The sequence below is a fragment of the Leucopleurus acutus genome (assembly GCF_964270905.1).
Source record: "Leucopleurus acutus genome assembly, chromosome: 3".
Lineage (NCBI taxonomy): Eukaryota > Metazoa > Chordata > Mammalia > Artiodactyla > Delphinidae > Leucopleurus > Leucopleurus acutus.
In genome coordinates this window covers 115,257,110-115,274,874 of record NC_139145.1, presented here as the reverse complement: position 1 = coordinate 115,274,874, position 17,765 = coordinate 115,257,110, and the positions used below count along the sequence as shown (strand labels likewise).

Genomic DNA, 17,765 nt, shown 5'->3' with positions numbered 1-17,765 from the left:
GCCTGCGCTCCGGAGCAGGCTGAGCCACAGCAACTGAGCCCGCACGCCTGGAGCCCGTGCTCGGCAACAAGAGAAGCCACTGCGATGAGAAGCTCACGCACCACAACTGAAGAGTAGCCCCTGCTCGCCGCAACTAGAGAAAAGCCTGCACGCAACAAGAAGACCCAACACAGCCAAAACTAAGTAAATAATTTTTAAAAAAAGAAAGATAAAAATATATATACATATAAAATTTTTAGGGCTACAACTCTTAGAGATAGTTTCCGTCTTTTCTGAGACTACTGTCTTCTACCATATTTACTTTTTTAAAAAAAAATAAAATTGGGATATAAAGAAACTTAATCTTTAGGTATAATAGTGTTCTTTAACCTATTCTTACCCTACTCTGTTTTAGTTTTGTTTTGTTTTTAAGGTAAGAGAGGTACAAAGAAAGCCAAAACAAAAACAAAAAAACAGACCATGCTCTCCCCATCCAGAACACTATTACTGAATTTTTAAATAAAAATAACAAAACACATACAATTAGAAGATTTAAACAGTACAGGAAGGCACAAAATAAAGTGAGGTAAAAGCCTCCTCTAACCCCTCTCCTCAAAGTTTATAACTCAAACATTTCTTGTGATTATATTTAGAAAAGGAACCCCCATTTTAAACATATTTTCTGAGCCCCTGAAGCTAAAAGAAGAGATGTTCAGATCAGAGCCAAGATTCAGAAATCCATTGGTACTAATCTACTACTGCAAAAAAGGATGTAAAGTGCTTCAAGAGCATCACTGCCAAGGCCTGAAGGATTGAAGTCAATAATTCTCACACAATCATCTTGCCCCATGATGCCAGAAGACTAAAAGAAAGGCATTCCTGAAATTTTTAATTTCCTTTACTGCTCCAGGAAATGCACCAGAATCTTCAAAAGGATTCTTTCTCAAAGTGTTTCTTAGAACAATTTTAAGCATTATCCTCAAATCCTGTGGGAATATTTAATCCAACTCAAAATTTCAATAGGGTTTTTAAATCTGTGGCCATTTAATCACTTCCTTGCCTCAAAGATATGAGCTAAGATTAAAATTCTTTTTTAAAGCAAGTGATGCAATCTTTGAAAAATATCAAAACATTTTAGAGCACAACGTGAACACACGGAATGATAACTTTCTATAGGATCATGAGATTAAATTTTTAAAATTAGAAACGGTTTATTAAAAGACAAGATTATAGATATTTTTCTCAATTTTGTTTTTTTTTTTACCTCTTCATCCCATGTGAAATGATGAATAGAAACGTCATTTGGCTTTTGACAGAGTTTTATTTCTTGCTGAGTGTCCAGCTGTGGAGATGGGTCCCCGAAGTTGCGTTCACAGGCCTGCACAGTCCAGTCCAGGATATCCCAGATGATGAGCTCTCCAACATGGGAGCCAGTTACAAAACTCAAATCTAGGCAGAGTTCATAGATGTCTCATTATTGACCATTTACCTAAGCTAAACATAAAAATGAATGAACTGCCTAGTAGTATTGCTCTATAACATCACAATGTTTAGAACAGTGAGGTAACTAGACAAGCCAAACAGGAAGATTATCAGAAATAGACTCAAGCTTACTTAGAAATTTAGTATGTGATAATGATTGCATTTCAATTCAGCGAAGAAAGAAATACCTCATGCTGGACTATTTGGTTAAGTATTTGGGGAATAAAAACAAAAGAACCTTACCTTGGATCATACACAGTGAAGAGAAGCTACACTTCTGTTTCTCCTTTACTCCCACACTCACCACATGCCTGACACCAGATGCGTGGGGTTTTCCCACACCAGGCAATTCTGCGACACCAGCTGAGTGTCCCTACAATTCAACTCAACTTTGACACTGTCTACCTGGAGATAGTGTCAGATCCCCCAAGTTAAGGACTCAGTCCTGCAAGACTTCTCCCACTTCAGATACTAACTGCAAATCCAGGTTGTTACCTGTGTTTCTGACCAACTGGCTATAAATCGAAGAGTCCCACATCCCCTCATCAGGTTCAGTTAATTTGCTAGAATGGCTCACAGAACTCAGGAAAAGTTTACTTACTTTATTATACAAGGATATAATAAAGGATACAGATGAACATCCAGATGGAGGGCACAGGGCAAGGTATGTGGGAAAGATCGGGAGGTATGTGGGAAGGGCACAGGGCAAGGTATGTGGGAAGGGCACAGGGCAAGGTATGTGGGAAGGATCGCAGAGCACGCATGCCCTCTCTGAGCATGCTGCTCTCCCAGCACCTCCACGTGTTTGGCAACTCAGAAGCTCTCTGAACCCCGTACTGTTGGGATTTTTATGGAAACTTCATCACATAGGCATGATCGATGACTAACTCCACGTCCAGCCCCTCTCCCCTCTCTGGAGAATTGCCGCGGGGGCGCGTGGCCAGTGGCCAAAAATTCTAAGCTTCTAATAATGGCTTGGTCTTTCTGGTGACCAGCCCCCATCCAGGAGCCCATCAAGAAAGAGTAGCCTCATTAGAACAAAAGACACTCCTATCACCCAGGAAATTCCAAGGAGCTCTGTCAGGAAATATTAGACCAAATATTAGAACAAAAGATGTTCCTTGTGCTCTTATCTCTTGGGCAATTACAAGAGTTTTAAGGAACTCTGTGCCAGGAACTGGGGGCAACGACCAATATATATATTTTCTGTTATTTCACATATACCAAAATAAGTTTCAAACAGATTAAAACATTAAAGGTATTTAAAGAACTGAGGAAAATAAAGGTGAATGTTTTATGAATATGGAGTGCTAAAAGGCTTCTCAAGGAGACAGAGTGGAGGCTGGGGAAAGAGATATGAGTAAACACCTGCTTAGCACAAAATCATACTTTTTTTTTTAAAGATTTTTTTGATGTGGACCATTTTTTAAGTTTTTATTGAATTTGTTACAAAATTGCTTCTGTTTTATGTTTTGGTTTTTTGGCCTCAAGGCATGTGGGTGGGATCTTAATCTCCCTGACCAGGGATCAAACCCACACCCCTTGCATTGGAAAGGGAAGTCTTAACCACTGGACCGCCAGGGAAGTCCCCCCAAATCATACATTTAAATGACAAAACTCTGGGAAAAGTCTGCAATTTAGATGTCGAAATAGGTTGATTATACTTGATACATAAGCACTTCTTAGAAATCACTAAGAACAAGATAAGCACTCCAGCAGAAAAATGGGCAAAGGACCTGAACTGGCAAAACAAGAAATACAAATGGCCAGTAAACATGTGAAAAGACGTTCAATTCCCTAATAATCAAAGACATCTAAAAGCAATGAGATACTATTCACTGACTTGCAGATCGGGAAAGATTATAAAACACGAAAACACCCGATGCCGGCAAAAGCATAAGGAATCAGCACACTCACGTACTATTCATGCCCTAGTATAAACTGGTGTAATCTTTGCAATCCTTGGTAATATACATCAAAACCTTAAAAAGTTGTAAACCCGGATCTAACAATTCCACTTCTAGGAATTTATCCTGAGGAAAGTACATAAAAGACATATGTGACAAGGCTGTTACACATAGTATTAAAAATCTAAAGGTATCCTAAAACATCCAACTGGGGATCGAATAAATAAATAACATCCACGAAATGAAATAGTTATGCTGTTATTGAAAACTAAGTTGTAAAAGTATGTTATATTAATACAGAAATATATTCATGACATACTGTTACAAAAAGCACACCATATGTATACACATATACATACATATATACACCCAGAAAAACACTTAGAAGGATATGAACCTGTACTTAATGCTGTATGGTAGGATGATTTTCATTTTCATTTTTACATTTTTATGTTTCTGTTTCCTCATATGTATTATTTGCACAATAACAAGTTTTTAAAACCTTTAATAAAAATGAAATTAGTGGGCCAACTAAGACAGTTGACAAATTATACATTTAATAGAAAATGTACAACTGCTGAGACTAAAAACTATCTTAAAGAAATGCAATTTATTTTAATTCCTTTATATTTAGGAGGAACAGAACAATGCACTGTGAGTCTAGAAACTCTAGTTTTAATTTTGGCTCTGCCTGTTACTAGCCATGTGGTTGGTCTTCAGAAAGTCATTTAATCTTTTTCTATCTTGGATTTCTCAGGCATTAAATGAAGATGATTGTAAAAATCAAATTAAATAATGTGTAGCCATTTTAAAAAGACATCAAATGTTATCTTTGAGTCCCTGGTATTATTTTGAGCCCCTGGTATTATTCCATATTAATGGTATTAAAACATCCAGTTACTTGTAATTTAGGAATACATGGATGAGTAATTATGATTTAATTATCCCATTTATCAAATAAACCAGCAGGACAGAAATCTCTAATAACTAGATGAACAATCTCATAGAAATAAAGAATTACCAGCAATCATACAGGTAAATATTATTTTGTCTTGGTTCCAAGTCCAATTTCTATATAGTTTATTAACAGACTCTATAGAATTCTCTCTGTGAAGAATTAAGTTCATTTCTCATCTGTGGAGAGAAACAGGCTCCTAGTTCTAATAGTGGGAACGTTAAGACAGTAGTAATCTTTCCATGACCTTCTTTTCCATCCCTTTCCCTCCTCTTTCCAATCTCACTCAAACTACAAAAGAACCAGAGACGGTAACAAGTGAAGATCCTTCTAGATTCCAATTCTGCATGCGTCATTATAATAGAGTTAACCTACTGAGACCACACAGCTGCCTGCTCTGATCTCCTCCAAGTGTCTGTAATTCATCTTTGTAATAGCAAAGTACCTGAGCCCAGTTAGAATTTTTCACTAAAAATAAAATGCTGGCACTGACCCGAGTCAGTATAGTTTGCTATGTAAATTATCCCAAACTAGTCATTCAAAATGTTTCACACCAAACAACCTCGATGTGTTTTATATATAGGGATGGATTTTCATCCTATGCAATTATCAAAAGTCACTTAGTATGAAAATCTCACCTGATACCTGTCTACCCATCCCTCAGAAGTACTAATACTTTGTGACTACCATACCATGCTGTCAGTACAAAACAAGAAAAGGAATAAAATAAAGAAGCAGCACCCAGAGCCTTTTGCCAGAAGAGATAAGCAAGGTTATCTTGTATGTCTGTCTTAGAAAATCTCTGCACAGGCATTCAGACCTCACTGGCAAACCTGGTATTCATTATCCACATTTGTAGGAGTTCTCTGTTGTACCATTCTAAGGTTGCCCTAGGGCCACCTCAATGAAAATGCACTTTTCCTGTGAGTTATAAACCCAGTAACTGGCCACATCTTTAATTGGTAATTGGTGGGGATAAAGAAGCAGGGCTGAAAGTGGAACTGGGACTTGTACAACATAATCATTTCAGGATTGCCAAAACCTGCAGCATGGCAGACGCGTCTATATACGAGGTAAGACTGTCACAATATCATTCTCAAATTTTACCAGACTACTTGTCCATATGTGATTCTTAAATATGCTTTTGGCTTACTTATAGTCTGTAGTGTAATTTTATAATCATGGAATTTATAAACTAAAAAGCACTAGGGGTTTTCTGTAATTTTTATTAACAATTTTTTTTTTTGCTTTAGCTTTCCATTTTCCTTCCCTTAAAAAGCTGGCAAAGAAATACCTGAAGAAAGCTTTCTTGGCTAAACTGTTATAAGCTTCTCTGTACATCACACAGCAAAAGAAGTGCCATGAGGTTAAGGCTACCTCAGGAACATCCCATCACCTTCATTAAGGAAACATGCCAGGTCCTGGTACCAATGCTTCACTTCTAAAATGGGACAACTAGGCATGACCACTGTAATGGCCAAAACACTGCTGTGCTTTTCTCAACAGCTTTAGGGCCTTGGAGCTTCTCTGGCTCAGTGTCAGAGGGACTTCCAAATAAGAACCTGCCTTTTGTGCTGCCATCATGGCTAGAAGAAAAGGAGCCCCCAGAGAAAAATAAAGTGGTGCTCCTAATATTATTATTTCTATCATATAGACAATCTAGTCGTCAGAAAGATTTGCAGCTGGGTTGAACAAGCAAATGGCTATTGGAGAGGAAAATTTTGGAACTGGAAGGGACATTCTCACTGATGTATCTGAAAATGTGACTGAACAGCATACAAATGGAGACTACACTTAGTGCTGTCTGTTCCCCTTTCCCTCTGCCTCATGTTTCTACAAAGTATTGCTCAAAAACAGCCAACCCAGATCTCAGATCAGGGGGTGCAGTCCAGTCCTCTTACAACATCATATTCATGGCATCCTTACAGGACCCTCTTATAGTGTCCTCCAGACTATCAAACTGAAGCCACCCAGGAGTCCTCCCATCTGACCTCAGAACACAGATCACCCAGGAAAGCTCTGATGATATAAGGTGTCACTTTATTTGAAAGTGAAGTAGCTAAATCCCAGGATTTGTGGTTTGTGATCCTATCCTGTCATCTGATGTCAGGTTCGGCTCACAGGAGCTAACTCATTAAAATCATTATAAAGCCAAATAGAAAGTCTGGCAGGAGTTCCCCGGCAGTCCAGCAGTTAGGACTGTGTGCTTCCACTGCAGGGGGGTGCGGTTCAATCCCTGGTCGGGGAACTAAGATCCCACGTGCCATGCGGCCAAAAAGTAAAAAAAAAAAAAAAAAAAAAAACCAACACACACATCCATGAGGAAGGGCAGATATGACCCATTTTCTGCAGACCTTTAGTTTGGTGTTATTCTCTGACTCTTCAATCATAATTACAACTGGCTTGAATCCAGCTCATTCTACTGTAAATAGAGTGCTATATAATTTGTACTGTGTGATCTTCAAAAGAGAAACTAGCCAGGACCATTTGCCAAAAAAGTCAAAATGTTGGGCTTCCCTAGTGGCGCAGTGGTTGAGAGTCCGCCTGCCGATGCAGGGAACACAGGTTCATGCCCCGGTCCGGGAAGATCCCACATGCCGCGGGGCGGCTGGGCCTGTGAGCCACGGCCACTGAGCCTGTGTGTCCGGAGCCTGTGTTCCGCAATGGGAGAGGCCACAGCAGTGAGAGGCCCGCATACCACACACACACACAAAAAAGTCAAAATGCTACCAAGCATTAGTACTGATAGCCTACAACAATCATCCCACAGCTACCAAGCAGCACCTGAGGTAAGTATGCTCTCTCCTCTGTCATCCCTTTTCTCTGCCCAACTCTATTCTTCCCCTTGTGCCTAAATCTAAGACCTAACAATCTATGAAACTTGATGAATTCCACTGGTTTAAACCTCAGAAAATAAAAGACTGCCAATCCCTACTAATTAATAGCATTATTTTCATCATGGTAATTCCAGAATTCTAGAACAAAACAAGACTAAAGTTCAAAACAGGTTAAAAAGTTAAAAAATTTTTACATAGTATCAACACGTACACAATGAGCTTACCATTGACATTAACCAGTGAGAGAATATTATCCTGGTGATCAAGGAGGCGCTTAACTTGAAGAATATCCCATCCTAGTGATCCCTCTGTGGGTGCTAACAGCCTGAAAATTACTAAATGAAAAGACAGATATAATTTTATTAAAATGGTCAAAGATTAAAGTTATATTTCTGCTCAAAAACTAGCATTTCATTAAGTGAGAAATACCTAAAATACTGAAAAACCCATCTCCAATGACAGCCTTGTTCATACTACTTTAAAATATTTCTTTCAAATGCTTGAGATGTTTGAAATGATCTACTAAAATCCCAAGTGAGTGTGTCCTCAGAGCTCTGTTCCTTTATTAAAACTCTTCTAAACCCACTACCAACCGTGAAGCCTCTGAACAAAAAAATGCAAAGTACAAAAGATAATGTGAAACTGCTCAGTGAGTCCATAAATATAGTCTCTATAGACAAGTATTCACAAGGGTCACATATGTAATAACTTCGAGGAAATAAAACAAATATGAATTAGATCAGAAGATAAAAGAGAAGCAGTAGGGCTTCCCTGGTGGCGCAGTGGTTGAGAGTCCGCCTGCTGATGCAGGGGACGTGGGCTCGTGCCCCGGTCCGGGAAGATCCCACATGCCGCGGAGCAGCTGGGCCCGTGAGCCATGGCCGCTGAGCCTGCGCGTCTGGAGCCTGTGCTCCGCAACAGGAGAGGCCACAACAGTGAGAGGCCCGCGTACCACAAAAAAAAAAAAAAAAAAAAGAGAGAAGCAATAGTCAATTCTAAAAAAGGATTAATAGAAAAATCCTGGACTTCTGAACCAGGATGAGTACTCAGAGCTGATAGCCTTGCTTAGCTATTGATAATAAAAGCCTCAAAGTCACTGCAGCTAGTGCACACAGAAATTCTATTTCCTGTTGAGGGGAACCCTCACATTAGAAAAAGAGAAATTGGTATGGAACATTTAAAACCAAGTACATGGGCACAAGCTTAGTCTTAGAAATAGAAAAGATAGTACATTTAAAGGAATAAAACTTATTTTTATAAGGAAAAATGGCACAACATATTTATTTTATAAGACTAAGTAAAATGCAGAACCTCGTTTTAAAGAATATTTGTATTTTTTATAAATTATTTTCAGAATAAAACCAACTTTCATTTCTTCCTTTTTTTTAGCTAATATTCTAACTTCCGTTGAGGCATTAGTGTTGCTTTTATTACTATTTCAATGAATTCACTAATTCATTCAATAAAAATCTCTTATTTTAGAAATTAGATCGAAGAGGACAATAAGTAGGAGGACAAGTCCAATACACGGTGACAACAGAAATGAAGGCATAGAGGTTGGGGAATCCCAAGCAATTCAGTGTTAACAAGCAAGCGATACAGGACTCAAAGGAAGCAGGAGGGAAATAATGGAGGGCATGATTTGATATGTTGAAAAATCTGGACTTGTAGGCTACTCGTGTCCTTACATTGGTCCCTAGGGCAAAGATTTCTTTCATCTGGAGCAAAAATGAGAAAAAATAAGGACTACGTAAGTTTTTTTTATAAAACTAAATGTATTCAATTTAAAGTCCTATTCTTTTTTTCTGAGATCATGTTCTTCATATTTTGTTGTTTAAAACTTATTTTTATAAAATCAGGGTGGTAAATGGTAGTTTGGTTTCTGGTTTGGGATTTTTAATGTTTTCACTAAACAAAATTAAAATTGGCAACTCTATGTTGATCTCCACAAGTTTGACCTTTTGTACTAATCAGAAATTTGAGAGTTCAGAAACAACTAATGTAGGCAATCGGAAGCCACTGAAGCTTTGAAGCTTGCTTTTTTTTTTTTTTTAATTAATTTTTACTGGAATATAGTTGTTTTACAATGTTGTTTTAGTTTCTGCTATACAGCACAGTGAAACAACTATACGTATACATATATCCCCTCTTTTTTGGATTTCCTTCCCATTTAGGTCACCACAGAGCTGAGTAGAGTTCCCTGTGCTACACAGTAGGTTCTCATTAGTTATCTACTTTATACATAGCATCAATAGTGTATATATTTCAATCCCAATCTCCCAATTCATCCCCTGCCCCCTGCTCCGTATACATACATCCATTCTCTACCTCTGTGTCTCTATTCCTGCTTTGCAAATAAGTGTACCTGTATCGTCTTGAAGCCTGTATTTTAGATAGATCCCTCTAGCATCTACTAGAAAATGTATCTGGGAAGCACTAAACTAGAGGAGAAGGCATTTGAGAAGCAGTAGAGGAAGGAAGACAAGTTAGGGGACTATCACAACAGAGCAGGCAAAAGAGGAGATGAGTACCTGAATAGAGCAACAGTACTGAGATGGAAAGAAGTGGATCAAAATATTTACAGCAGCCATCCTCAAAGTATGGTCCCAGACCAGCAACCTCAGCACTACCAGAGAACCTGTTAGAACGCAGAAGCTCAGGCCCCACTCCAGAATTAGTGAATTAGGAACTCTGGGAGTAAGGCCCAGTAATCTGTGTTTTTAACAAGTCCTCAAGTCATTCTCACGCACACTAAAATGTAAGAACCACTGAGTTAGAGTAAAACCAGCAAAACACAAGTGATTGACACAGAGGAAAAAGGCAGGGAAAAGCTAGACGTCTTTCCAGGTCAATAAAGAACATGGGAAAATTGAATTTCTGCAAGGAAGGAAAAAGAAAAAAAAACTAAACACAGAATTATATCTTTAGAAATTACTTTATGAAAAGAAAGAATAAGCATAGGGTCTAGAAAATTACTTCTCAGACATGATTACACACAGAAAGTTCAGTTGAAGAAAGAGAAATGTGACTGCAAAGCAGTGGAGCCTGCAGACAACAGTTTATAAATGGTGAACAATTAACTCATGGCTCACTGGTATCTGCAAACATGCCAACTGATGGTCATAGCAAATCTCAAGGCTGGTCTCTAGAAGCAGCAGCACAAGTAATAGCAAATGCCCTCTGGGCTACAAAAATTCTTCAAGAAAAAAGCAGCTTTTAAGAAGTGTGCTTACTCTATCACTTCTCAGCACCCAAATTTCATCCATAAGGTAATGAACATAGAAGGTTTTTTTTTTACTGCAGGCTCCTGTCAGTAAATGAGTTAGCCAACAGTCAACAGCTAAGAAAGTGTCCTTCAAACTGCATGTTTATAATCAGTTAATACATTTACAAAATTCCTGTTGCTATCCCTCCTTCTGCTGTCCCACTAGTCTGAGGGAAATGGCATAAACTCCCCCACAAGAAAATGGGCCCCATTCTGGCTTCCTGAGGCAAAACCTCCACAGTTCCTATCTTAGTGAACTCCCCAAATAATCCTCCTCCAACACTCCCAACTCAAGCTTTTAGTTTCCAGAATGTTGATAGTTGTTTTATGTGGCTAAAGTTTTTGCTAAGTAAGTGTATGAGTGTGGATCAGCAACAGAGAGGACTGTGGAATGTAAATGGCCTTCTCTAGCATCAGAGGAGTGGGGTTACCTTGCCCACTTGGCTATGCTAGACCAAGTGTGGTAAAAAACTGATCTAAGATCTTGAAAATGTCTTGGGCTCCACATCACTTCGACAATCCCAGGAGGCCAAGACTGGGAAGGGAAAGATGTCCCTTGAATTAGTCTTTCTGAAATGTGTATACAAGGCTAGTTTAAAATTTTTAAAAAGAAGAAATAAAAGAAAAAAAGAGTCATACTCACTCAGTTCTTTGCCAACTGCTGCCACAACACAGTTCTTAGGTATTTCAATCAAAGCACTGATCCCTTCACAAAAACATATAAAACGAAGGTTAAATTATTTTCTTCATGGATTACATCAAAAACAAAAACATTCTCAGATTTATGTTGGTCATTCCTATAAAGGGGATGGTAACTATAAAGCACACACAATTTGCTACATCACACTTCCGTGCTTGCTTACATATGGAAAATGATTTTGTGAAAAGTAGGTGAGACCTCTGGAAGACATTACTGATTTAAGAGTAGGAAATGCTCTTTGAATATTTTTACTATTGTGGTGAACTTATTTACCAGGGACCCCTTAAGATAATCATCATCACCATTTACAAGATGGCTAGCTCAAATGAGATATAAAATTGGCATGCTCCTCAATGTAAATTTAAGAAGCCTGGGTGGGCTCCCTGGCAGTAAATGAGTGAGCCAACCGTCAACAGCTAGGAAAGTGGCCTTCAAATAATATGTTTATAATCAATCAACACATTTACAAAACTCCTTGTATTACTAGAATAATCAGATTCAACATTCCATCACATTTCATTTATTAAGCATACAATTCTAAGTATCTTTTTATAGCTGAATCATGAAATGATTTTAGAGTAACCATAACTTCTATAAGATATGTTACGTTACTTTCTATAAAATATGTTACATTACTTCTGTCAGCAAAAAAATATTCATGTATTAGATTTAGGACCACCACATGTGTTGGCAAAAAACCCTGTTTATTAAAAGTTCACTTCTCCATTATAAAACATATGTAATTTTATATATATGTAATTTATAACATATACACAAATTTGGAAAGTATTCTACTCATTTACTTTACCTTCCCACTTGGGGAGTATTTCTGGCCAAAATCTTTTCTCCACATACTGTTTTAACAGTATGTTTCTATTTTCCCATGTTTAAGATGGGGGGATGATGGTGTGGTGGAGGAGAAAGGGGAGGAGGAGTGGTACAAGAAGCAGAAGAGATAGGAGAGCAGGGGAAGGGGTAGCAGAGGAGAATTCCAGATGCAGAAAACAGCTTGTTTAAAAAAATGTTTATTAAATTATTTATGAAATAAAAATACTAGAAACTCATTAATCCAGAAGTAGCAACTTAATACACAGAATCACAGAACATATTGCTGGAAAGGGCATGGATGTCCTGCTTTCTAGTCCAAGCCTCCTTCCATTGCATCAGACTGACTGAGATTATCTTTGCTTATTTCCAAATATGTAATAACTGTTCTAAAAGCCCTGCCAGTCCATAAATCAAGCAAGGCTTATTGAAAGGAGCTATATAAGATAAGGGTCTAAGAGTACTGCTAAATCCAAATCATGAAAAGCTCACCAATGGCAACCTAAGGCCTTTTCAAAGCTTTCTAACTGATTTCCTCAAAGACTTCTGCTATATCTTGAAACACTGATAAACAGGGCAAACTGTGACTACTTAATGTACAGTACTCAAATATAACTCGTAACAGGAATGGGGACTGCAATAATAGGTGGTTATTTCCATTAACATACAAAAGGTGTTTTTAGCCCTGATTTCAATATTTCACAACATAATTACTAATAATTCATGAAATAAAAATTCACAGATACCCACAGGCTAGTATAAGAAATAGGAAGGAAAATGTATATGTAAATAAAGAGATATAACTCATGATAATAGTAAACACGAAAATACACTCTAGATTCAAACAAGATTACTAGTGATTGAACACTGAATTGAGAAGTTAAACTGTAAATCCTAGTAAGATATGGATTTAGTTTTGCTAAGACATCATATTATTTTTCTGGTATTTTATAATACCCATGTGGAGATAAACTAGTTCCAATAATGAAGTGTAAATGCAACTCAAATGAAGTGTAAATGAAGTTTAATAACACAGGCATACCTTGGAGATATTTCAGGTTTAGTTCCTGAACACCAAAATCAAGCAATTCTCATAATAAAGCAAGTCACACAAATTTTTTGGTTTCCCAGTGCACATAAAAGTTATGTTTACACTATACTGTCATCTATTAAATGTGCAAAAGTATTATGTCTAGAAGACAATGTACATATTAGTACCTTAATTTAAAAATACTTCATTGCTAAAAAAATACTAACCACTGTCTGAGCCTTCAGCCAATCATAATCTTTTTGCTGGTGGAGGGTTTGAAATATTTCAAGAATTACCAAAATGTGACAGAAACACAAAGTGAACAAATGCTGCTGGAAAAATGGTGCCAATAGACTTGCATGACTCAGAGCTGTCACAAACATTCAATTTGTGAAAAATGCAGTATCTACAAAGCCCAATAAAGCGAAGTGCAATAAAACAGGGTATGCCTGTATTCTTTCTAGGATGTCCATGGGTTCATTTCACTACTTTTAGAAACAAAAATAGTTAATAGTGTATCACATGACTTCAAGGTTACTGTCATTTAAATTTACTCATTTATACTTAAATATTTTTACTCTGAATAAATTTTTATTTTTTAAGTTCCTTGATATCAATATAAGTCAAAACTGATTTTTCTTCTATTAAAACCAAAAGTATATGTCAACAGAATTCTGAGAAAATAGAATTTTATTAGTAAGTTTGCACGTGAGTGAAGTTTCTTTAGTAAAACCAACTGTAAAATGAGGTCATCCTTAGGAATCTATTCAAAGTCTGATGACCCTACAAATAAAGAAAGAAAATGCTATTGTAAAGTCATAAAGATCTGCTTCCAGGTGTCAACATGCTCATCAAACTCAGTTTAAGACATGGCCCAGAAGCATATATGAAAAGGTTTTTCTTGATCACTTTTGAGAAATTCTGTTAGAAAGGAAGGGGAAGCCAAAGGAAGGCGGATCTTTTCCTTCCAACTTGAGATGGAAATATATTTTACACAACCCTTAACCTGAATTGGAGAAATACGGCTACATCTTATATTCAGAATTAAAAAGAAAATCTATATTTCCTCTGTATTCATGGAAAGTCTCTTTGAAGATTCACTGTGTCTTTTTAGAGTCTATCATGGTTCACAATTACCTTGATTTGTTTTTACCTGTATCAGAAAGGTGACTAGTCTTACACAGGAGATCTAATTTTCGGTTCCACACACAGAGGTCATTCCCACCAGAAAGCCAAACATCTAGTCTCTGAAGAAGAGCTAAACACTGCAAAATTCATGTGAAATAGTTATCAGTTTAGAAATTCAAGCATTCATCGGTGGCTTTAAAATATGTCCACAAGTTGATACCCTTTCCCTTCAAGAGGTGGAGCTTGATTCTCTTCCCCTTGAATGTGGGCTCTGCTAAGTCACTAGCTTCCAATGAACAGAATGAGGCAGAAGGAATGGTGTGTGACTTAAAGGACTAAGTCATAAAAGTCATGGCGGCTACCTCCTTGCTCTCTCAGATCACTCACTCTACAGTTCTGAAAACACACAAGCAGCCGCATGGAGGAGGATCCATCTTTTTTTTTTTTAATTGTGGCTGGCATCTTTTTTTTACCCTCAAGGAAGTGAGGCAAGGAAGTGAGGCCTCTGGACACCAACCAACACTAACTCACCTAGCATCTGACCCCCTAACACCTCCAACCCCAGTCACCTGAAGGTGACAGCAACCTCAGGAGAGACACTGAGACAGAACCATCCAGCTAAACTGCTCTCTATTCCTGACCACCAACACTGAGATATTGTTTTAAACAACTAAGTTTTGAGGTAATTTGTTACTCAGTAATAGACAACTAATATACAAGCTTAACGTAAACTGCTTTTTAAATAAAACTGAAAATATGACCTTAGTTTTTATGTATCTTTCAAATTCAAACCTCCTAATTCTTGACTCAGGAAATTATTTCAAGGTTGGTAGAAGTCCTTTACCTTTAATAGTACTTTAAAGTCCACACCTTTCATAGTTCTCTCCCCACCCATTAACTCTGAGTGAACACAAGGGCAAGAGAGAATATGTATTAAAAAAAAAAAAAAAGGAAAAGGTTCTGGTAATCTTCCCTGGGCTGAGGATGGGGTTGCTTTTTAAACTGCTGGAATAAAAAGGGTTGAAAATAATCAGTGCAGTTTGTACTTCAAGACATCCTACTGTGTCTAATCTCTGATTTTTTAATATCAGTACTATATTCCTTTTCATTGCCAAATAATATTCCACTGTATGGTTATACACATTTTATCCATTCATCAGTTCATTGACATTTAAGTTGTTTCCACCATTAGGCTAGTATGAGTAATGTTGTTATGAACATTCATGTACATGTTTTTGTGTGGACATTTTTATTTCTCTTGGGAATACCTAGGAGTGAGATTGCTGGGTCAAATGACTCTATTTAACATTTTGATGAACTATCAAACTATTTACCAAGGTGGCTGTACCATTTTACAGTCCCTCCAACAATGTAAGAGGGTTCTAATTTCTCCACATCTTTACCAATATTTGTTATTATCTGTCTTTTAGATATTAGCCACCTAGTGCATGTGAAATAGTGTCACATTATGTTTTGAACTGCATTTCTCTAATGACTAACATGTTGAGCTTCTTTTCATGTGCTTATTGGCCACTTGCTCACCTTCTTCAGAGAAATGTCTTTCAAATTCTTTGTTTTTAATTGGGTTGTCTTTTTTATTGTTAATTTGTAAAAGCTCTTTTTATATAATCAAGAGACAAGTTCCTTATCAGATATATGATTTGCAAGTATTTTCTCCCATCCTATTGGTTGTCTTTTCACTTTCTTCATGGTATCCTTTGAGGTATAAAAGCTTTTCATTTTGATGAAGTCCAATTTATCATTTTTTTCTTTTGTTGCTATACTTTTGCTATCACATCTAGGACACAAAGGCGACACTTTGTATCACCCGAGGACACAAAGATTTACTCATATTCCTTCTAAGAGTTTTATAGTTTCAGCTCTTATATCTTGGTCTTTGACCCATTTTGAACTAATTTTTGGTTACAGCATGAGGTAGGGATGCAATTTCATTATTTTGTATGTAGACATCTAGATCCAGTATTAGTTGCTGAAGAGACTATTCTTTCTCTTATTGGAGGGTCTTGACACCCTTGTCAAAAATCTATTGACCACATATGTGAGGTTTTATTTCTGGACTCTCAGTTCTATTCCACTGATCTGTACATCTACCTTTATGCCAGTACCACTGTCTTGATTACTATAGCTTTGTAGTAAATTTTGAAATTTGTAAGTTTCAATCTTGAAACTTTGTTCTTTCTTTTCACAACTGTTTTAGCTATTATGGGGTCCCCTTTACTTCTACATGAATTTTAGGATCAGCTTGTCAATTTCTGAGGGGAGAAAAGCCTGCTGAGATTCTGTCCAGTGTTGATCATTTGGGTAACGTTGCAATCTTAACAATATTAAATCTGATCCATGAATTTCTTTCCATTTATTCATATTTTCATTAGTGTCTTTCAACAATGTTTTGTAGTTTTTGGTATACAAGTCTCATAGCTCTTCTTTAAATTTATTTCTATTTTATTTTTTGGATGCTATTGCAAATAAATTTTCTTTATTTCTGGAATGCTCATTGCTAGTTTAAAGAAATACAGTTAATTTTTTGTATATTGAGATTGTATCCTGAAATCTTGCTATATCCGTTTATTAGTTCTAATAGTTTTGTTATGGATTTAGGATTATCTATATAGAAGAGCATGTCACTTGTGAATAGAAACAGTTTTATTTCTTCTTTTCTAATATGGATGCTTTTTTAAAATTAAATTTATTTTTTTATTTACATCTATTTTTGGCTGCGTTGGGTCTTTGGGGCTGCGCGCAGGCTTTCTCTAGTTGTGGCAAGTGGGGGCTACTTTGTTGCCGTGCACGGGCTTCTCTTTGCAGTGGCTTCTCTTGTTGTGGAGCACAGGCTCTAAGCACGCGGGCTTCAGTAACTGTGGCACTTGGGCTCAGCAGTTGTGGCTTGCAGGCTCTAGAGCACGGGCTCAGTAGTTGTGGCCCACGGGCTTAGTTGCTCTGCGGCATGTGGGATCTTCCTGGACTAGGGATCGAACCCATGTCCCCTACATTGGCAGGCAGATTCTTAACCACTGCACCACCAGGGAAGCCCCTATGGATGATTTTTATTTCATTTTTATTGTCTAACTGCCCTGGGTCAGAACCTTCAGTGCAATGTTGAAGAGAAATGCCAAATGCAGACATCCTTGTCTTGTTTCTGAACTCAGGAGGAAAGTATTCAGTCAGTCTTTCACCATTAATATGATGTTAGGTGCTGTGTTTCCCTAGATACCCTTTATCAGGTTGAGGAGGCTCTCGTCTACTGCTAGTCTGTTGAGTATTTTATCATGAGAGGATGTTGGAGTCTGTCAAATGCTTTCTCTGCATCTATTGAGATGATCATGTTTTCCATCCTTTATTCTTACCATGTATGGTATATTACATTGATTGATTTTTCAGATGTTAAACTAAACTCATATTCCTAGGATAAATCTCACTTGATGATGGTACATAATCCTTATTATATATTGTTGGATTTGGTTTGCTAGTGTTTTGTTGAGGATACTATACTGCTTTTGTTACTTAACATCTTATCATTAGCATTTTCCAAAAGCTATGTGTTCTTCTGAAACCATTTTTAGCATATATGTCTACCATAATTTAACTATTTTCCTATAAGACATTTAGGATACTGTCAATCATCCATTTATAAAATAT

General features: G+C 37.2%; 1 protein-coding gene across 2 annotated transcripts in view; it reads right to left on the bottom strand.

Annotated features, from left to right (window-relative positions):
• The window catches only part of WDR41 (WD repeat domain 41), a 44,478-nt gene that overhangs the window by 6,815 nt on the left and 19,898 nt on the right, over positions 1-17,765 (bottom strand). For both annotated transcript variants that reach the window (XM_082836147.1, XM_082836148.1), the window contains exons 6-9: positions 14,134-14,245; positions 11,069-11,131; positions 7,385-7,495; positions 1,244-1,428 (exon numbers count right to left, since the gene is read on the bottom strand). In XM_082836147.1, coding sequence (XP_082692273.1) covers positions 1,244-1,428; positions 7,385-7,495; positions 11,069-11,131; positions 14,134-14,245 — 471 coding nt within the window. The remainder of the gene's footprint in view (positions 1-1,243; positions 1,429-7,384; positions 7,496-11,068; positions 11,132-14,133; positions 14,246-17,765) is intronic.